We start from the raw sequence: 23072 nt of genomic DNA on the forward strand, positions 1-23072 counted from the left end.
AACGATGATACCACGACTAGCTTGCGGTTCTATTTCACTATAATTCTTAAAGGGGTTGCACATTATACAAATTTAAATTAAAAACCTGAAAGAAAAAAGGTTAGAAAAGTTTATTTACTGCGGTACGATGGACTGCAATAAAAGGTCTTGAGTCTGACTTCATCACTGTCATTCACTGCAAACCTGTGATTGCTTTTTTTGTGGACGTTAGGGTGTACCCTTGTTGTCAATTCATCAAAAGACGGTTTTCAAAAGCCGTATGCGTGCGGCGTCCGATTCAATCACATCTTTCGACATTCGTGAGCAACGTTACTTTTCAATCACTCTTGGATAAATGACTGCCTCGGTCGATCTTTTTTACCGGAGTCCCATTACACGCATGTCTAAACAAAGTCAACTTTTAAAAGAGGGTGAAAGGTTGGGCGAATATTAGATATGGTTCAATTGGGGCGTTAACTGAACTGCGATTTCAAAAAGAGAAAAATGTTGTTCATTAGAACAGGGCTTTTGCTTCCTTCGTTCCCAGGCGTGTGCTGCTGTTTGCCTTATTGTTTCTCTTTGATGGGCCAGGCTTTTGACATACATTTTATAACCAAGCATAGTTACACGGCAGCTGTTGCAATACGAAGATCTTATTCTTATTAAATACGCGTTCGCGTATAATGTTACAGGCATAAGTTTTCATAGAAAGACAAAGTATTTTAATAATTAACCAGGACAAGAAAAAACATTGACATTACCGTTTTCGCGTGCATGTGTTTACATGGTACCTGTCTAATTCCTATTTCAAATTTGAATTTTAAGATGTTATTTTATTTACGTGGCGTTACTAAAAGTGACATGACTATTGTTACGCAATATAGGTTAAATAATTTTGACAGTGTTTTTAACTGCCTTTTTTAAATTGTAATTAATGAACTGTGTCAGACAATTGTGGTTAAAAAAAGCGATCCCATTTGTAGTAAAAAAAAAAAGTAAATGCACCTCTCACGGGAACCCTCTGCCTCTAATCATGCTATAGAAAGCAAAAAGGGTTTGAAACACTCTCCGCTTCTCGCTGAGATGTTTGAGAGGTGTAAGATTTGGATACTTAATTCTATTGTTTCTCTTCCAGTTAGTGACACGTGGCGTGCGGACGCAGTGTAAATGTCACGGGATGTCAGGGAGCTGTGAGCTGAAAACGTGTTGGAAGGCTACCCCACCGTTTCGCAATGTCGGCAACGAGCTCAAGCAAAAATACCACATGGCTACTAAGGTATTCCAAAACAAAATTCGGCATTTTATTTAAAAAGCATTGCTTTTTTTTTCTTCGTCAAGTTACAATGCTCTTCTTGTTGTTGTGGATACTTTTGTGCTTGAGCTTCAAATATTGGTCATATACCATATGCCAAGTTGCTGGATTTCACACTTCTATGTACGTTGTTAACACAAGCTAAAATGGGGGTGGTTTACTTGATTGCGTTAGCTGTGTCAAGCGAACTAGGAAAGCTTTCCCCACTGTACATCATGGTTACGGTTCGTTGAGTTATTAAAATTTGAAATGAAAGAGCGATTTCTTTAAATTCACGTCGAATTAAAAGTAAATGCCTATCGGAGGCACTCTTAAACACACACACACACACACACACACGTGTTTTAGGTACATGTACATGTACGCACATTGCACACGGCTAAGCACACAAGCAATTGCAGTCATCTCACATAACACATCAATAAAATTAAAATCAGTTTAATCACCACTGAATATTATTATTTTTAATAGGTTGACACGACTAATTCAGCAAAAGGACGCCTGGTGCCTGCTTATAAAGGATTTAAGCGTGGTCCTTTCAAAACGGACCTTGTGTATATAGAAAAGTCCCCAACATTTTGTGAACCTAACCCAAAGCTGGACTCTCCAGGTACGGTGGGGAGGATTTGTAACAGGAGCAGCACGGGGATGGACAACTGTGACTCTCTCTGTTGTGGGCGAGGTTATGACACTGTACGGATGAAAAGGACGGAGAAATGTGATTGTAAATTTCATTGGTGCTGTTATGTGATCTGTAAAACGTGCACGTACAACGACTGGGTAACAGTGTGCAAGTAACAGGGACTCCCATAGGAATTACTTGTGCGCCATCAGTTAAACATTTTTTCAGTGATATTTGGCACAAAGTGTATGCGGTGGCGATTCACTGCTTTATGGAGAGAACGGATTGTCGTGTCTTTTACCGAAAATATCATGGATCCTGACAGACTATATGCGCCACTGGTAGAGATGGGGGAGATTTCACCTGAAAGTTTTGAAATGTTTTCTTCTTTTCAAAGGGACATCGTTTATGCCTTACGCACCATATCAAAAGTGACTTCGTTCGAAGAGAGATCTCTATTCACAGGGGAAATAAGTCCAGGCGAGGGTTTTTTCATTCACAAGCAATAGAACTGGAAAAGATTTACATGGATGAATATTTCCTAATGTGTCGAAGTTCCAGAAGATGGAATATATTGTTAGAACTTGGAGAATTCATGCGAATTCTAATACGAGTTTTGGTGGACGGATGATGGGACGTCATAAAAGCGGTGTTGTGCGTATGCGTTTGCAATGGATTTGTGACTTCACCGTTTGAACGCATGAAAATATAACCTAAACCTAAATATTTTATATGTGTATATTATACATCAAGATGCTCAAGGGTTCAAACACATATTGTTATATATTGTAATGTTATTTGAGAACTGCCCGTTTATTTTTTTCTTACTTCTCACTCTTTGTGTTTTTGTCGACAAAAGGTGACTCGCTTATGTCATCTTAAATATCTGTGTTTTACATTAATTTTGGTTTAAGAGGAATGATTACAGGATTCATTACACGTGCATACTCTTCAAACTTTTCCATGTCCAAATCACTTGTACAGTCTAAGTCGTCAAGGATAAACAGTCCATTTCAGTACGTTGAAAATAATAGACTTTACTACGTGAAACAGTTGTTTTACAGATTCAACGTTCCTTTTTGTATAATTTCTATTAAGTTATACTCTGTACAGACACGTTATTTATTTGCTTTTTACTGTGTACAGTTTGTAAATAAAAATCTTGTATGGTTGATGACTTGTTTTTTAGTGGGAAAGATGCCGCCATAGTGACGTACAACGTGTCACTTACTAGTCTCAAACTTACAAAAAAGAAACATATAAGACTAAAATACAGCTTCAGTCTAAAAACCAGTGTGATTGGCTTACAACATTGGTCAAAAAGGTTGTCCCGCCCCCATTTCCATGTACTTTTATTTACAAATGATCACCTTACAGCTGTAAATTGTTAGAAATAGTGTTTTTTATTACGGATACCGTGTCTAACATGATTAATGGTTTAAAAAATACAAAATAGTGGTGAAAATATACATATTTTATACCATTTAGTAAAATATATAAGAGGTACCCCCTCAAATCGACTGTTTCACTGTGACTTCCACAGATGTAAAGAAATGTCTATAAAATTGAAAAGACGCCATCAAATGTCACCAAATTCACACACAATTAGCATTAGGGTGTGCTCGTTAAAGATCACGTGCCTAACAGCGTGTGCGTCTACCGTGTACTGCAATTATCTCCTGTAGACGGCGCGACAAGCCTTCAACATGGGTAACAATTCTGTTTCGACAAGAGGGGGGGGGGGGGGGCGGAGGGGGGGGGGGGATTCGGCTTCGCATCCGCGGACCTGCCCTTCAAATAATCCTGGATCCGACCCCTGGACTACATCCCATTTTTTTATTTTCGTTGGACATGTATGACTATTTCTTGTTACTTTAATGGTGTCTCCAATACAAAATTAAAGAATGGTGAGTCAGTAATAATGATGTCGTTCATAAAGATGAGACATTATTCATATTTTATTCCTATTCTACACTTGTGCATTTTCCAATAAATTTTCTGCTGACACTTTCAATTTATAAATCAAAACTTATGTAGAAATTCACTGTGAAAGTCTGAATGTTTAAAACAACAATTTGATAGATCTGCAGCAGGATTAAAGACATTTTGAAATTGACAATTGGTCCAGGCGTCTGTTGTTGGACCGCTTAAAGTTACATATGAATTAAGGAGCATACATTCCATGTAACAGCATATAATTTAAATCACTTCTTCCAGTTTCTTAATCGACTGACATAAAGTCCGTCCGCCAAATTATAATATACATTATAAGATACACCAAAATAGTTATGCAGTCAGTAAAAAAAGCTTTCAAAATATACCTTCATCGAATTTGTGGTTGTTAATTCGACCTATTTATCTGTCCCTCTAGTTCGTAAAGGTCTGTCAAATGACGTAGTAATGTATGATATGCAATAGCATGGGTAATTCAAATTAAATGATCTGGGGTTACCGTGAATATAAAGCACAGAAAGTAAGCAAATATCCAAAACGAAACCCTTCAGTGTTTCTATAAGTTCTATAAATTATATTTGGAACATTATGGTGGCATGTGATATGAATCAGTGGCAATGATTTGACATAACAACTTGCTTCAAATGCATTTAGTCCCTTATTAAGGAATATAATTTAAGGAGGGGACAGTTTGTCTGATGGCTCCTTTGTATAATGAATCTCAACGCACTAATTATTTTTTATGGTGGAAGGTGCATTTACATAACCCCAACATACCTTTACATTTTTTTAAATCCCAACTTATAAAGTGAACTAAGATCCTGTACATGTATTTGGTGAATTTGTGGTTGGGTAAATGCATTTTACTGCATTATGAGTTAGCTTGGCAAAAATGTTTGGGAAGGGTAAAGTTTCAAAGCTCGGTGCCGTGGTGGTAAAATTCAACCATTTACAGGAGTTGGATTGTAAAAGAACATGACACCATATAGGTGTACATATTCAACAGACTGACACACAGAGAAAAAAAGAACTCAGAATTGAGATTTTTTCATGTATCCTCAAATAATAGGGGGGAAGATGATGTCACTTTGGTGAATCGTCTTTATTCAGCTCACAAGACGAATCTTACGTGCATAACACAGTTTAGGCGAAGTGAAGTACACTATTCACAGACGAAGACGGCTTTGAAGTTGTCTTTAATCACAAAGGTAAGTAAAAAAAGAACTACTTGGGTAGCTTAAATTCAACTTAAACATTTGTTGTGCCTGAAGCAGAATTTGAGTTTGTAACCAGAAGGAATTTTTATTAAAAAAACTCTCCTTTGACTTTTGTTTGGTTTTGGATTGAGAGTTTCTTTTAGCAAAATGATATAATCCAATTAATACACATGAAAAACATCTGTGCTCCTATGTCATGTTAGGTGCGGCTTCTCAGCAAAACTATAGGTAAAAAGATAAATTGTGTTTGTAGTTTGTTATCCTTGAAAGGGGTTTCCTTTGATCAGACAACACTCATAAGTTGATGAGCGACCTGTGCTAACTTTATTGCGTGCGTAACGACAGTAGTGTTGTAAAGTTAATGGCTTACATCTTCACTAATTGCAAATAACTGTTTAAGGACAGTCAAATCAGTAAAAAGATAGGGAGTAATTGAGTGCAAGTTAAATTTCTTTAAGAGTCAAAAAGTGTAGAAATTGTTTTCGTGGTAGAAAAAATGGAACACGTCGCAGTCACATATAGTTCGATTTGATTGGTTAATTTCTCAATAGATTTGCAAGTTTCTGCCACGTGTCAAACACATGCAAACGAAGGTTGGATATGGTCCAAGCATGAGTAATTCAAATAATATTTTAAATATTTTTAATTTTAAACAAGTCTCTTATAAATTACCTAAAACGAAAATGTTGAATGGTGGTTTGCCACAGGAGAAAAGAGAATTCCTTGTGGCTGGGCCCATTCTTTATGGCGTCTTTGACAAATATCATGCCATACAAACAAACTGGCAGCTTGGCTAATTAACTTAGTCAATTAACTTGGTCATTTAACTTGCCCATTATGCTGTTAACAATGCAAAGACACCATAAAGAATGGGCTCAGCCAGGGCGTAATAAACATGGGGTCTGGGCTTTTTATGCATGGGACTAGATTTGGTCCAGGCCTTTGACATATACACACACTGGACAAAAGAAGTGTCACCCCCTAACTCAGAGTAATAAAAGTAGGCAGATCTTGGGTACTTATTATGCCTGGTCTACTTATAATGTGACTAAGGAGTATAAAACCGCTATACCATTGAATTGTATTGTTGGTCTTGTACATGTACAGCAAATGTTATTCCTGTCTTCCTCCAATATGGCAAGATACAGGCAATTATCTAACGGTTATAGGTTATTAACCTGAAGAGGCGGAATATAAGCAATGTCAGATTATCGATACAATTGAATTGTTCAGTCAGAACCGTGCAGAGGGTGTGGTCTCGATATAGAAACACTGGATCAAGAGACAAATTGCCTCTGATAGGTCGTCCAAGAAAAAATACTGGCCGTGAAGACCGACGACTGATTTTGATGTCCAGGTTGTCTAAGTTCGACACTGCTTGTCAGTTGACAACACAGTGGAACAATTCCACACATAAGAATGTGTCTGTGAAAATTGCTAGGCGTCGGTTACATGCTCAGAGAGTGTACAGCAGGGTAGCAAGACTGAAACCTCTTATATCGTTACAAAACAGGCAACGTAGAGTAAACTAGGGTCAACAGGATCTGGAACTGGACAGTTCATGACAATTGGTCCTATATATTTTTCTGATGAGTGTCGCTTTGGTCTGACCTCTGATGACAAACGAGTATTATGCTGGCAAACTGCTGGTAAAGCATTTGAACCACATGCACTGAATTTTCGAACCCGGAGCAACATATTCATCATGGTGTGGGGCTGCATCAGCATCCATGGCTTGGGCGAATTGATAGTGGTTAATGGAAACATGAATCACTAGAAATATATCGATGTTTTGGAGTCAGGCTTGCTACCATCTATTACTAACATGTTTGGTGACAGGAATTATCCATTTGTTCACCAGGATGACAATGCTCCTTGTCACAGGCCCAGAGCAGTTGATGATTGGTTTGACCAACAGGACATTCGCAGGGTGATGTGGCCTGCCCAGAGTCCGGATGCAAACATAATAGAAAATGTGTGGAATGATATGTCAAAACTTTTTACAAATGCCCGTCTAACCAGCAGAGAAACTCTGTTATATTCAGTTTTTCATGCTTGGGCCAGCATAAGCCCTGAACGCATCAGACAATAATATGAAACCTTGCTTCGTAGACTGGCACCTATTATTAGGTCACGTGGCTATGCCACTAAGTATTAATTTTGGACTTGAAACTGCATATTTTGGTAGAATGTATATTTTGTTCTCATTTTGTGATTTTTTGTGAAATTTGATGTTAATAAAATGATACCAGGAGCATATCATTCCACAGTCATTTATCTCCCCATAGTATTGGCTCAGTAGGGGTGACACTTCTTTTGTCCAGTGTGTGTACATTCATTGTATTTCAGTCTTTAATTTATTTATAATTTCATTATTATAAATGTATTTCTATATTTTTACTTTTCACCACAACCAATACCAATAGCACTAGCACTTGCACTAGGTAGCACTAGCAGTATGTGTTATCACGTGCGTGAACAATAGATAAATGACTTGAAGGGCATGTTTGAGATTTCTTGATGTCAGCGGCAACTCAGACTAATCTATTTTTGTTGTTTCAGAGACATTGCAACAATTTTAAGTGGGGAGAAGGCTTAACGATTCAGATACAGGCTTAAGTTTGTGTATGTTTGTGTGTGTGAAAGGGGGGGGGGGCTTTTCTTCCACTCCCATGTAAGTCAAAAAATGGTGGGGTGCGCCTTGAAATGTGTTTTAATTTAAAAGCAGCAGCAACTCAGACTAATCTATTTTGTTTTTTCAGAGACATTGCAACAATCTTAAGTGGGGAGAAGGCTTAACAATTAGATACAGGATTAAGGTAGGTGGGGTATCGCACATCTAGATGAAAAAATTGTGTGTGTGTGTGTGTGTGTGTGTGTGTGTGTGTGTGTGTGTGAGAGAGAAAGGGGGGTAGCTTTTCTTCCACCCTCCTAAAAATAAAAATATGGTGGTATTTGAGGTGCGCCTTGAAATGTGTTTTGTTTTAAAACCACTGAGAACACGGCATGAGTCATGTAGTAAAATCCTTACTGTTTCAAAAATTACTAATTTTAATTAAAAAAACACATATTTATGATCATTTCTATTTATTATACTGCAAAGACTTTTTCATATATGGAGTGCTAAAGGCTAATAAAGTCTATCTTCACTCCAGCTTAATCCTTAGATTTGATTCCCAATCTGAGAAAAGAAATTTGAAAGTTATACTGATAATTGCTCTGGAGAACAGAGTTGATGGTTCAGCAACAGGGCCAGGGTCTTTAACTCATAATAAAGTTATATTTCGATTGTAAATTGAATTTCTATGTGAGGCAGAACAAAATAAGGATCGTACATAAGGACCCTAAATAAGGATCGTAGTCAGTCACACCTGCACAAAAACCAAACTAAAGTCATTATTTTGCACATAAAATACACTGAATAAAAAAAAACATGCATCATTTTGATTAATATGGTTCTCATTTATTAAATTTTCTCCATTTCTTAACATTCAAGATAAAACTTTCACTTGGCAAATAATCTGTCTGCAGGCGTTTCTATGGAAATTGTACCATGTGATTTCTTGTAGCCTACGATTTGGAGGTGTTTAAAAATTTTTGACCCAGATTGAAATTTTGGAAGTCCTTCCACGGTGAACCACCAAACAAACCTGTTACAGGTGTAGATGTAGCGTGAAAAAAAACATACATTTACTTTGAACCGAAAAAGTGCAAGACAGAAGCTTTTGGAGGCTGCTACCCTGCTCCAATATTATTATACCAGTAGACACAGGTTGAATAAAATGTCCATCTGAAATGACAATGACAATCAATGACAGAAAAGAGAAAAGCTTCATGCCTGGATTCTACTTCTACTTCGACCGCCGCATGAAAGTACAGTATTATCGAGGTGGCATTTTAACATTAGTTTCGCAGTGGTGTGGAGACCTTGTGTAGTAGAGATGCAGTATAGCATACTGCACGTTTTTTTACGCAAAAAAACTAGAAAGTTTAAAAAATGAAGACTTAGATAACGTAAATCAAGACGCACCTTTTCGTTTTCCTCGCTTTTTTACTCACACCCATTTTACCTGTTGTGCATAATTAAAATTTGGTGTTTGCTGTTAAGCATAATGTATTATTGCACCAGAATTGACAGTAGACTATTTTGTGCATCAATGTTTTCTGCTTTTTGTCTGTACAATTGACAGCTTTGCTGCCTTGTTGAAATTTTACATACATTTTTCCTAAACAACATGAACAAAGAATCATTGCTATAGAAAGGTTGGATTTGAGTTTTTTTTGGGCATTTCCTGTCTGAAAAATATAGATAAAAGCGCAAGTGATGTTTGTGGACGCCCCCCCCCCCCCCCCCCCCCCCCCCCGATATCTGTCACCGCAATTTTCTTTCACACGTGCAGTTGCTTTAACAACTGAATGAAAACAAATTCAGACGACGTCAATTGATCGTACGTCATAGCCCTAATATTATTCTGTTAATAGATGTTTTCCCAATTTAAAAGCAATGAAAAGCATTATGCAAAACGGTCACTATTCGTTTTCTAAACCATAATCAACGCAACAAACCGCAACGACTGAATAAAATTTAAATTTATTAAGAGAGGAGCAAAAAGACAATATCCCTCAATACATCTGTTGTGCCGCGAGAGTTGCCAACGTTATTATCATTAGCTCAGAATATTAATTTTCACCATTTTTTTTCATTTTTGTGCCCAACAGACGGCGTTGCATTTCAAGCGGAAATTGTTTAGAAAATCAGAATTAACTATAGCGCGAATTTTATTAGTCATCCAGACCTTGAATCAACCTTCAAGACCAGCAGGTCCACGTGAGGACACGCGGGTGCCACGTTGCAATAAGCTGGAATCATGGCGATTGTCACCGTGCTTTTATGTCTTATAACTCTGATTGTGACCCCACATCAGACAGCTGCTATAGGGATGTATGAAGAAAGTGCTGTCCCGAAAGAAGCGTACCCGTTACCACCACTGCCATATCCCTATGGTGGTCTGGAGCCGCACATGGACGAAAGAACGGTTCAGGCAAGTGACGTGATGTATTACTCTCCACATCCCTTCCAACTACTAGTGGGCCGTACGTGATTCATGTTGCAAGTGTTTGTTTTAGCAAAAAATAAATAGATAAATAAATAAAAATAAGAGAGAGAGAGAGAGAGAGAATATTCTCTATCTACCTCATAGATAGATAGATAGATAGATAGATAGATATAAATATATGCTATTCACACTATAAAACGGAGCTGGATGGTGCGTTATGATTGCAAATGATACCGATATGAAGATGTAAATTAGTATATCACGTACATGCAGGTGCATTACATATACCGGAACATGTCAAATGTAAGCATGTTCATCCTGCCTTTCAAATTGATATTTTTCTCTCGTGTATGCCCTCATGATTAATGCGTTAATAACAGAGCAACTCCATTTGATGTCGAGAGGATAAGGGTTGTTATCATTATCATTATTATGTTGTAACTGCATACACTGTTTTTTTTCTTTCTTTTTTTTCAGATTCACCACCAGGGACATCATGCAGCTTATACGACCAAGATGAATGCCGCATTAAAACAATGGAGAGAAGAGGTACTGTTTAAACGATTTCGTAGAAACATTACACTAAACAGATGTGTAGTTTTGTGTGCGTTGGTGACTTGAAGAATCCTCCGACAGTAGCGCCATCTGCCGCCCTAAATTGGCAGCCGTATATTTAGAGAGAAGATTCAGCTGATACTCTTTTGTCCACAGATAAACATATAAGTCCAATTGAAGAGATTTAGATCTTAAGATGTCTTAAGATGCCACATGATTTCCTTCAACAAAATACCAAGCTAGAGATTCAGATAGACTATGGCAACGTACAGTGTACGTGCTAATACATGTACAAGCGCATGGTGCTTTATACTGCACTGGATGGAGGAGACCTTCCCAATTTCATTTTTAACACCGTAGTCTGAATTTTTCATCACAAAAATTACCTTTTTACTGTCCTTTCCTGTAGTTTGCATCTTTATACAGCAACAACATCTGAATTTAATCTTAAGTGTGCAAAAATATATGGGAATGCATTTTGGAACGCACTATTTCTGGAGTACAGTACCTTGGGCTTCGATAGCATCTCCTCTTCGTCACCGCTCCTCTTCGTCACTGCGACGATTTTGTGGCCTAGCGATTGCCATCCATAATTTTGAAAAATGAATTTTCTGGGGTACCTGTACATATTTCCCTCAACCTGATGGGATCCATCATTAATTCTAGTTTGTTAGTGTTGTTAGTGATGAAGTGACGGAAAATTACAAGGAATCACTCACCTTGGTCACAGTCACAGTCTTGGTCAGGCTATTACCTTGATCAGTTAAAGGCATAATAACTCTTCGTATGAGGTCTATATTTCACAATAAAAACATTGTGAATAACTCATAGAAATATAATAGATTCTGTTTTACGACAAAAACAGCAGTTAAAGCTATTATTCTGATACCTGAGCTTGTCTTCAGACCACGTGACCTCCATTGATGGCTATGCTCTGTTATAATCTCTTAAGAGATTTTAACAAAAAATCAAATTTAAAAAAAACAAAAAACAGGGACTAACTTTGAATGTAAAAATGGATTCATTAACCATTAGTAAGTACGGGAAAATTGTTGTTTACTCTAGGAAAATTAATTTTTTGGCCAAAACGAAGAGTTATTATCCCTTTAACAAACAAAACAAAACGACTTAAGAATACTATACAGGTCTACTACTAAGCAAAAAATCGCTTTACAGAAGACTATAAAATAATGGAAGCTTCTGAAGCAAAAACTCGGAACACGCGCGATAAAAATTCAAATAAAAGAGAAAAAGCCGTCAACTTACCCTGAAACCAAGTACACCAATCCTAAATAGCCCATCTACGTTGTCCCAGTGCCGGCTTCGCTCGACTACGGAGAGTTCGACAAACAAAAAACGAAACTTTTCTTGGAGCTGGGATTTACAAACAAAAAGGGAGACGATACTTAAGGTGCATGTTCTTTGTTTGAAGGTGATTCTTTTGGGGTGTTTGTATCTTGCTTGAATTTTCATTACACGTGATCCGAGTTGTTTCCAAAGTTCCCTTTATTTACAGTCTTCTGCGGCTTATATGTGGCGAGTTTATTTAATTGATTAAAAATACTTAACCGATTTTGATTTTTTTTATTTTGCTTCATGGTAGACCAGTATGGTATTCTAAAGTCGTTTTCAGATTTTTTTTAGTTTTTTAAACTTTCAAGGTAACAGTCGAGTGTGGCCGTGGTTCTCGTGAATAGGGGAATATGCAAAAAACAATTTACAAATAAATAATTTCCAATTTTAATAGAGGCAAGTGCACAAATAAAAGGGGGAACATATCCTAGAATGGCTGAATATCTCTTTTTGGTATTTCTTTATTGCAGGATCCCGGAAACACGTTCGCCAAGAGCTCCATTTTGAACATTCTCCAAAATGTGTCCAATGTTCCTGAAAAATATAGGACAGCTTTGAGAAACAATGGGGGCGGGTGAGAAGTACATTGTCTACTGATTTCCAGCGTGGTATAGATTTATTCTATGCAAATTAATAATCTTGATAATATGGCAGTGCATTAAATATCTAGGTGTTTTACCTTCAGTCTTAAAGTGGTAAACTTGTAGATACACTGTATCACATATAACACTGATCAATTTCGAGTTAAATCGGTCCGATTTTTGACTTACAAGTACCTTGAAGTTTATGCATTGATTTAGAGTATATATACTAAGGCAAAGCATATTTTGGTACAAACAGAATTTACTATTTGAATGTTAATATGCATATTTTTATTCAAATTGGGGAGGCATTTGGTATTTTGAAACATCTGTTTGATATTTGAACATCTTATCATGGTTGAACAGAGACACAAACAGTTGCAAGATGGTACCTGACCCGTGAGATACGTTTATACTGCCTAACAAACGGTTATTATTTCCCACCAGGTATTTCAACCATGCTATATACTGGGCTTGTATGTCCCCCGGAGGTGCAGCTATAACTCCAGATTTGAAAAGTGATATAATACAGAATTTTGGGACATACGATAATTTCAAAGACCAGTTTACAACAAAGGCCATGGCATTGTTTGGTTCAGGTGAGGTTAGCACATATCCAAGTCTACTGGCACATACATGTATTTACTTAACGGTGATTATTGGCATACTTGTATCTATTAAAAACAAAACGGTGCATTAATCGCTTTTGTATATTAAAAATCCTGCTAGCACAGCATCATATTTCTCTAAAGCCATTCCTGTATGAGGCCATTCGAACGAGAAAAGTCAATTGCTAGCTAGGCCACGACCTTAATATGGCGGTCCTACATTTAAGGAAGATCGCTTAATCCTGTAATGGTCTCTCCGCCTCCCACACGGCTCCCCACGCGTCGTCCCTCGACCGGTTGAATTGAGCCGAGATTTAATTACTGTGCCCCTGCAGGGACTACCTAATTAGGTCGTGGCCTAGCCAGGACTCGGCTCTTCTCATTCTGAATGGGCTCATTTCTATTCAAGGATACGTGTGGCTATCAAGAGGAGAGAATGAACAGCTAGTCATTTCCACAACGGCAAATCAGGACTCGCCTGTGACTGAGGATCTCCACCCAATTCTGGTGATTGACATCTGGGAGCATGCGTACTACCTGAAGCACCAAAACAAACGTGCAGACTTCGTGGCAGATTGGTGGAAATTGGTTAACTGGAACGCTGTTCGGGATCTGGACCAGTGGTGGAAGAGGATCTAGACTCGTAGCGATTGATGGACTATCTGCACCAGGCCCGTAGCCGGGGGGGGGGGGGGGGGGGGTTCAAAAGAACCGCCCCTTTTGCTGGGAAAAGGTCCACTCTGGGTAAAATTTGATCCAGGTCCATGATGTTTTTACGGAGAAAGGTCCACTTTTTCAGAAAACGAACCCCCCTTTTGAAATTGCTGGCTACGGGCCTGTGCACTGATAACATAAATGGACTGATTGACTAAGGACTTTATAATTTCTGCCCTTCCTGAGACATAGGCTGTGGAGAGAGGGGGGGGGGGGGGTGGCGGGGGAGTGGTTGAAAAAAGTTTCTTTTGGTCTTAATGCTAGTAGGTGTAGTACCTTTTTCTTCCCCTCGGTCCAACAGGCTTTTTCCCCGTCTCCTACTTTTCCTTCAGTCCTACTAGAGGAGTGCTACAGTCGTAAGGTTATTATAGACCTTCAACAACTAGCTGCGCGACCCCAAGTGTGCCTACGGCACTAATTTACATTCGAAATATTAAAGGGATAATAACTCTTCGTTTCGGCCAAAAAATGAATTTTCCTGGAGTAAACAACAATTTTCCCATACTAACCAATGGTTAATGAATCCATTTTTACATTCAAAGTTAGTCTCTGGTTTTTTTCTAAAAAGTTTGGTTTTTTTGTTAAAATCTCTTAAGAGATTTTAACAGAGTATAGCCATAAATGGAGGTCACATGGTCTAACTGCCATTTTTGTGGTAAAACAGAATATATTATATTAATATGAGTTATTTACAATGTTTTTATTGTGAAATATAGATCTCATACGAAGAGTTATTATCCCTTTAATTGGTGTCAATAAAAGAATGTCTGAAATTTTAATATCGATGAATGTTACAACCTTTAATGGAAACCAGGAAAAAATTACATGTAAGAAAAAAATGAAATTTCTTCCCAAGAGTCACCCCCCCCCCCCCCTCCCCCCCTTCCATAGCTCCTGGGCTATATAAGCCAAATTCTAACTTGTTCAATTATCAAAAACAACAGACACTGATTTTGGAATTTCACTTAAATTGTACACGATATTGTATTTTGGAAGTAAAGCAACAGATCTGTCAATATTGTGGTTTTTGTTACTCTACTAGTAAATGTACCAACAATCATTTTGAGAGGTAATGATGCGCTTTAGGCGCATATATAAAACGTAAAACATTTTATAGAACCTCTCAAAGAAGGAATAATCAAAAGTAAATACACAATGAAAAAATTAAAATAAGATTTGAAAGAAGCAATTAACCATGTGATTACTCCTGGGCCCTGTTTTACAAAATGGCCAAAGTCAGTTTTCGGGATAACATCTTAGCCTACTAACATTTGGTTGACTACACTGCGTTTCACAAAAGAATCTTAAATGCCGCTCAGCTATTTTATTGTGATGATCAAAATAATCTAATTTTTACTGGAAATTTAATTTCGACATTGTAGTATACTAGTTGACCGCTAAAATATTTGACTGTTTAAAATCTCTAAAGATCAGCATTCGACAACTTTTTTGATAGAGATCTGGAATGAGTTCTTAATTCTCACTCAGTCACGCAGGAAAAACTCCAATACTGTGACCATCTTATGATAGGCGCATGGTTGGCAAGGCACTGGTTTCTGCCTACCATCATGCCTGCTACTGAAAGAAAAACTTACGCTTAGCAGTAAAAATTAAGTAAAAATACATTTTTCATTTTAAAAAAGATTGCTACTGCGGGTGCCATATTTCGTTAGGTAAATTGCATAATTTGAGAAAGGCTATTACTGGTAATCAATCAACTTCAAACAATTATCATTTATGAAAATAACAATTTAAAAACAAATTAAAATTTAATTGGAACAAATAAAAAAAGAATAGGACGCTCTCTGGTGAAATGGGCGATGTCCCCTGGTTATTAGGCTACTAAACAAACAAACAAACAAACAAACACATAAGCTAAAAAAGAATTCTCTATCTCTCTCTCTCAAAAAAGAAAAAAGAAAAAAAAAATATATATATATATATACAATCTCCACTATAATCGTTTGGATAGGATATTAACTTAAGACCAACTGTAGTTGGGTTTATAACGGAGGTATGCTGAATACGCGACAGTTATGGCCGCCGAGCCGATGCAGCAGGTCCCTGGTAGAATTTCACGGTGGAAGCTATATTATTGGAGGAAATGCTCTGAGGAACTTGACTGATTATTTTCTGTTATATTTGTCAAAGCATTGGTTGTGGATACAAATTATTCCATTCGTGTTGTTGGGTACGCGTTCCACTAAGAGCTGTTCACTCACCAATTTTCAAGGGAGGACCAGTGTAACGTGACAGAGGGTCCCCAGGATAGAAAGTCCGCTTTCCATTCATTTGTACAGGTGAGCCTCGACCTAGATTTTGATCCACTTAGCTCAGGCTAACCCTAACTATTATAACTGAATGGAGGATGGACCTTCTGTTACACGGACCCTCAGTTCCGTTGCACTGGGCATAAGAGTAGGCTGTAAGGTGCTGACCCCTATTGCTGATAGGAAGTATTAAGTAGCATATAGTTTCTTTTGATTGTCTTTTAATGAGATTCCTTGAGGGGGTTTAAATTTCCTAGCCAGAGAGCACAGCACATTCCTTTGTTCTGTTCTTGTCGAGAAGAAAACGTGTTTTCATAATCCCAGAAGTTATTCAACCCTAGTGTATACCTTTCGAGAACCCTGTCCAACCAGGAATGTGAGTAAAATTGTTTTTAATGTCATTTTTTGAAACTAAGTGAATTGTTGTTTTTGGCTTGTTTTTGAGTTTAACGCTTACAGAGAAGCAGTTTGACCCACATTGATTTTAATTGATTTATCTACACTGTACTAGTTCTTTGCTGTGAAATTAAATTGTTTTTATGACACACCTTGTCTTATGCGGTAGAATTTTTATAAGTAAAACATGTTTAAGGTTCAATTAGATATTCTGAAGGAGTAATGCGCTTCATGCTTTCTCTGCTGTCTCATGTTACACAAATTGTGCTAGTTGTCTCAAAGATGTTGGGCGCCTAAATTGTGCCATATTGTGCTATTGCAGATTTCTCAATTACAGCATTCTAGATTATTCTCATTGTAATTATTGCATTAAAGTAGTTAAGTATTTTATTTATTTATTTATTTATTTATTTATTTATTTATTTATTTATTTAATTTTTTATTTCAGTTTAAACCGTCGTTGATTGACGACTATTTTATGACTGGTTAAGACAGAGAGGAGAATAAACATCATATACTATTCCAACAAGACTCTATTCCTTATCTAACACTTCGGGTGTTACACTACCAATAATCAACGCAACAAACCACAACGACTGAAATAAAATTTAAATGAATTAAGAGAGGAGCAAAAAACAATTTCCCTCAGTACATCTGTTGTGCCGCGAGAGTTGCCAACGTTATTATCAATAGCTCAGAATATTAATTTAAACCATTTTTTATTTTTGTGCCCAACAGACGGCGTTGCATTTCAAGCGGATGCGGAAATTGTTTAAAAAATCAGAATTAACTATAGCGCGGATTTTATTAGTCATCAAGGCCTTGAATCAACCTTCAAGACCAGGTGAGGATACGCGGGCGCCACGTTGCAATAAGCTGGAATCATGGCGATTGTCACCGTGCTTTTTTGTCTTATAACTCTGATTGTGACCCCACATCAGACAGCTGCTGCAGGGATATATGAAGACAGTATTGTCCCGCAAGGAGCCTACCTGTTACCACCACTGCCATATGCCTATAATAGTCTAGAGCCGCACATGGACGAAAAAACGGTTCAGGCAAGTAACGTGACGTATTATTCTCCACATCCCCCCTTCCAATTCCCGTACGTGATTCATGTTGAAAGTATTTGTTTTAGCAAAAAATAAATAAATAAATAAATAAATAAATAAATAAATAAATAAAGAGGAGAGAGAATATTCTCTATGTAGATAGATAGATAGATAGATAGATAGATAGATAGATAGATAGATAGACATAGATATAAATATATGCAATTCACACTATAAAACGGAGCTGGATGGTGCCTTATGATTGTAAATTATACCGATGTGAAGATAAATTAGTATGTCACGTATACTGAACAAAAATATAAACGCACGAAACTAAAATAGTCAGTCAAAATGGATAATTATGATATATGCCAAAGTTGATGGTTTATTTGTGAATTGATGGATTTGTATTGATCAAGTGTAGTGGTCTGGCTTCACTTGGATGCTCCCCATGAGTATACTTTTAAGGTTTAGTTTTTCCACCCATAAGACTAATGGAGCATGACCGAGTGGAGGTCAATCTGCATGACCAATACACAAACACTCCTTACAGTCTAGGCAATAAAAGGACACACATTTCTGCATTACATTACATTCTGCATTGCATGCAGGTGCATTACGCGGGTACCGTACATTAAGACTTGACATTTAATATGGAATATTTTTTCCAAGTCATTTTTCATTAGTTTTTTTCCTATTTTGCTGACTGATAAATGAAAATGAGGATTAAAATCGTGCTTTAATAATTTTAAATTATCTCTTTAATGTCATGGTGACATCAGCTCATTGGTTGAATTCGACATTGAAGCAAATTTAAACAGAAATGCATTGCCTATTCTATGTCATACGGCATCCATTAAAAGAGATATTTTGGATCTCCATATTTTATAAATTATCGTCTGTAAAAGAGTTACACGCTCCACAAAGGACCCTCATGTCAATGTCTAGTCATAGTAACGGTCGCTGTTACGCCTGGCCTCTTCTGTCTGTTACCAGCGCTCTCAAGCGGCAAGGCATTCCTTGGGCTAGGTTTTTAGAGTTCAATCTGGAATATTATTCCAGGCATAGGTCCAAAATTGTCCAATTTGGTCCAATTTTGATGAAGGGCATGTAGGCAGTTGATTCGTCGAGTAATGGCTTATTTTAATGACCAGGGTAGCTGCTAATTCCCTTGGTTCTGTAAGTTATCTGCTGTTAAAAGTGCTCTGTGTAAACTGGCAATCTCACCGTGCAACCTAAAATTGTTCCTAAGGTGCCCCCTATCAAATGATAGTCAAGTGGTTCCCAGATTATTCCTTTACTTGATCTGGTTCAGGTTTTCGTCAATGACTACCTTTGGTGTTTTGGCACCAATGTGGTATCCACTCCAAATACTGACGCTGTCAATGACCCGTGTCACTTCCGACGCGGCACATGCTTCGTCGTAGGCCTCTTCTGGATGTCTGTCAACTCTGTTTTGACTAGTTGGGCGGTACAGGTGAAATCTGACCTCAATAAAGAAAGCCACGTGGTTTCAGTCAGAAACGGTCATGGCCCCCAATTCATTAAAGAAACAGACGACGATGTTTTGCTGTTTACAGTGGGTACCTCGGAGGTCGTCTGGTATTCTAACCTGCTAAAACCAGTTTGGTGTTCGTTAAGGGCCTTGTAAAACGCATTTTGGTGGCAATTTGCCCCTCGTTCTGAACGGACTAGGTGACTTTTGTGAAATGTCAAATACTGGTACAAGCATGTTGATCGTGCCTTTCAAATTGATATTTTCCTCTCGTGTATGCCCTCATGATTAATGCGTTAATAACAGAGCAACTCAATTTGGTGTCAAGGTTGTTATCAATATCATTATTATTATGTTGTAACTGCACACACTGTTTTTATTTCAGATTCACCACCTGAAACATCATGCAGCTTATACAACCAAGATGAATGCCGCTTTAAAACAATGGAGAGATGAGGTACTGTTTAAACGATTTCGTAGAAACATTTCACTAGACAGAGACGTAGTTTTGTGTGAGTTGGTGACTTCAAGAATCCTCCGACAGTAGCGCCCCTAAATTGGCATCCGTATATTTAGAGAGAAGATTCAGTTTACTCTCTATTGTCCACAGATATATATATATATATAAATCTCTTCATTTGGACTTATATATATAAGATTCAGTTTACTCTCTAATGTCCACAGATATATATATATATATATATATATATATATATATATATATATATATATATATATATATATATATATATATATCTGTGGACATTAGAGAGTAGTTCTGAATCTTATATATATAAGTCCAAATGAAGAGATTTATATATATATATATATCAGTTTACTCTCTAATGTCCACAGATATATATATATATATATATATATATATATATATATATATATATATATATATATATATATATATATATATATATATATATATATATATATATCTGTGGACATTAGAGAGTAAACTGAATCTTATATATATAAGTCCAAATGAAGAGATTTATATATATATATATATATCTGTGGACAATAGAGAGTAAACTGAATCTTATATATATAAGTCCAAATGAAGAGATTTAGATCTTAAGATCTCTTAAGATACCACATGATTTCTTTAAACAAAATACAAAGCTAGAGATTCAGGCAACGCACGTGCTGGTACTAGCGCATAGTGCTTTTTACTGCACTGGATGAAAGAGACCTTCCCAATTTCAATGTTAACACCGTAGTCTGAATCTTTTATCACAAAAATTACATTTTTACTGTCCATTCTTATAGTTAGCATCTTTATACAGCAACGACATCTGATTTTGATCTTAAGTGTGCAAAATATATGGAAATGCATTTTGGAATGCACTATTTCTGGGGTACCTTGGGTTTCGATAGCATCTCCGCTCCTCTTCGTCGATTTTGTTGCCTAGCGATTGCCATCCATAATTTTTTAAAATGAATTTTCTGGGGTACCTATACACATTTCCCTCAGCCTACTGGGATCAATCATTAATATCAGTTTGTTAGTGTTGTTAGTGATTAAGTGACGGAAAATTACAAGGAATCACTCACCTTGGTCACAGTCGTGGTTCTCGTGAACAGGGGAATGTGCAAAAAAAAGTTAGAAAGGAATGATTTCTAAATTTAATAGAGGCAAGTGCACTATGGGGCAACGCATCCTAGCATGGCTGAATATCTCATTTTGATATTTATTTATTGCAGGACCCCGAAAACACGTTCGCCAACAGCTCCATTTTGAATATTCTCCAAAATTTGTTCGATGTTCCTGAAAAATATAGGACAGCTTTGAGAAACAATGGGGGCGGGTAAGAAGTACATTTTCTACTGTTTTCCAGCGCGGTATAACTTTATTCTATTCAAATTAATTATTGTTGCAATACGAAAGTGCATTAAATGACTAGATATTTTACCTTCAGTCTTATCGTGGTTAACTTGTAGATATCACATATAACACTGGTCAAATTCGAGTTAAATCGGTGCGATTTTTGACTTACAAGTACCTTGAAGTTTATGAGCTGGTTTAGAGTATAGTAAGACAAAGCATATTTTGGTACAAACAGAATTCACTATTTAAAAATGTTAATATGCATATATTTCTTTAAATTGGGGAGGCGTTTGGTATTTTGAAACATCCGTTTGATATTTGAATATCTAACCATGGTTGCATAGAGACACAAACAGTTGCAGAAAGGTAATGCACCTGACCCGTGAGATACGTTTATACTGACTAACAAATGGTTATTATTTCCCACCAGGTATTTCAACCATGCTATATACTGGGCTTGTATGTCCCCCCGAGGTGCAGCTATAAATCAAGATTTGGAAAATGATATAACAAAGGATTTTGGATCATACAATAATTTCACAAACCAGTTTACAACAAAGGCCATGGCATTTTTTGGCTCAGGTGAGATTAAGGGTGCATTCCCATAGATTTTAGATCGATCTATCCCCGTGGGGAGTCTCACTAGATTACTGTCAAATAATCCGGCTTAAATGTCCGTCCCGCCTACTACAAGCTGTAAGGGGGTAATTAACTTCCGTGCCCGCTCGGCTGACAGCTATTTAGCTTGAACCCCCAGGGAGTTAGGTCGATCTAGTTGGATCGATCTGATCTCTGGGAATGGGGTCTAACACATATCCCAGTCTACTGGCACATACATGTATTTACTTAACTATGATTAGGCCTATTGGCATACTTGTATCTATTAAAAACAAAACGGTGCATTAATCGCTTTTGTATATAAAAAGTCCGGTTAGCACAGCACTATTTTTCTCTAAAACCATCCCTGTATCTGTGTGTAACATTTCTATCCAAGGATACGTGTGGCTATCAAGAGGAGAGAATGGCCAGCTAGTCATTTCCACAACGGCAAATCAGGACTCGCCTGTGACGGAGAAACTCCACCCAATTCTGGTGATTGACATCTGGGAGCATGCGTACTACCTGAAGCACCAATATAGACGGGCAGACTTCGTGGCAGCTTGGTGGAAATTGGTTAACTGGACCGCTGTTGAGGATCTGGACAAGTGGTGGAAGGTTATCTAGACTCCTAGCGATTGACGGACTATCTGCACTGATAACATAAGTGGACTAATTGACTAAGGACTTTAAAATTTCTGCCCTTCCTGAGACATAGGCTGCGGAGAGTGGGAGGGGTGGCGGGGGAGTGGTTGAAAGAAAGTTTCTTTTGTTCTTAATGCTAGTATGAGTGGTACTCTTTCTTTCCCTCGATCCACCAGACTTTTTCCCTGTCTCCTACATTTCCTTCGGTCCTACTAGAGGAGTGCTATGTACTTTTTATTTTGTTTTGTTAAATATTGTATTCTGCTCGGAGATGGTAAAAATAAAAAACTATCTATCTATCTACAGGCGTAAGATTATGATAAACCTTCAACAGCTGCCCGACCCCGAGTATTCTAATCAGCCTACATGTACGACACTGACTTCCTTTCAAACTGGTAATCAGTGTCAATAAAAGAGTGTCTGCCACCCTTTCTGATGTTTTGATATCGATGAATGTTACAACCTTTGATGGAAACCAGAAGTAAATTAGATGTAAGAAATATGAAAGGTCTTCCCAAGAGTCACCCCTCCCCCCCCCCCCCAAGCTCCTGCGCTATATAAACCAAATTTCTCAATTCAGTTATTTTAAGTTAATATTGTGGTTTTTTGTTCCTCTACTAGTAAATATACCAACGATCTTTTTGAGATGTAATGATACCGGTTTAGGCATGCACGAACGCGTAAAACATACATGTATTTCATAGAACCTCTCAAAGAAGGAATAATCAAAAGTAAATACGAAATGAAAAATTAGAATAAGATTTGAAAGAAGCAATTAAACATGTTCAAATGATTACTTCTGGGTCCTGTTTCCAAAATGTCCAAA

General features: G+C 37.3%; 3 protein-coding genes across 5 annotated transcripts in view; all 3 read left to right on the forward strand.

The window, feature by feature from the left end:
- Window positions 1-3085, forward strand: part of LOC106180550 (protein Wnt-10a-like) — a 35337-nt gene extending 32252 nt beyond the window's left edge. For all 3 annotated transcript variants that reach the window (XM_087004026.1, XM_087004027.1, XM_013564558.2), the window contains exons 4-5: window positions 1115-1255; window positions 1763-3085. In XM_087004026.1, coding sequence (XP_086860152.1) covers window positions 1115-1255; window positions 1763-2089 — 468 coding nt within the window. In that variant the 3' untranslated portion in view covers window positions 2090-3085. The remainder of the gene's footprint in view (window positions 1-1114; window positions 1256-1762) is intronic.
- A 6623-nt stretch (window positions 3086-9708) lies between these two features.
- Window positions 9709-14967, forward strand: LOC106180552 (uncharacterized). Its single transcript, XM_013564564.2, has 5 exons — window positions 9709-10125; window positions 10618-10689; window positions 12519-12622; window positions 13077-13228; window positions 13647-14967. The coding sequence occupies exons 1-5, from the start codon at window positions 9952-9954 to the stop codon at window positions 13874-13876; spliced, it is 732 nt and encodes a 243-aa protein (XP_013420018.2). The 5' UTR covers window positions 9709-9951; the 3' UTR covers window positions 13877-14967.
- Window positions 14968-19384: 4417 nt separating this feature from the next.
- LOC147763513 (uncharacterized) lies at window positions 19385-22834 on the forward strand. Its single transcript, XM_013564563.3, has 4 exons — window positions 19385-19621; window positions 20881-20984; window positions 21435-21586; window positions 21999-22834. The coding sequence occupies exons 1-4, from the start codon at window positions 19589-19591 to the stop codon at window positions 22226-22228; spliced, it is 519 nt and encodes a 172-aa protein (XP_013420017.2). The 5' UTR covers window positions 19385-19588; the 3' UTR covers window positions 22229-22834.
- The last annotated feature ends 238 nt before the right edge of the window (window positions 22835-23072 follow it).

This window comes from Lingula anatina, chromosome 2 (genome assembly GCF_051362555.1).
Source record: "Lingula anatina isolate TDL-2025a chromosome 2, LinAna3.0, whole genome shotgun sequence".
NCBI classification, from domain to species: domain Eukaryota; kingdom Metazoa; phylum Brachiopoda; class Lingulata; order Lingulida; family Lingulidae; genus Lingula; species Lingula anatina.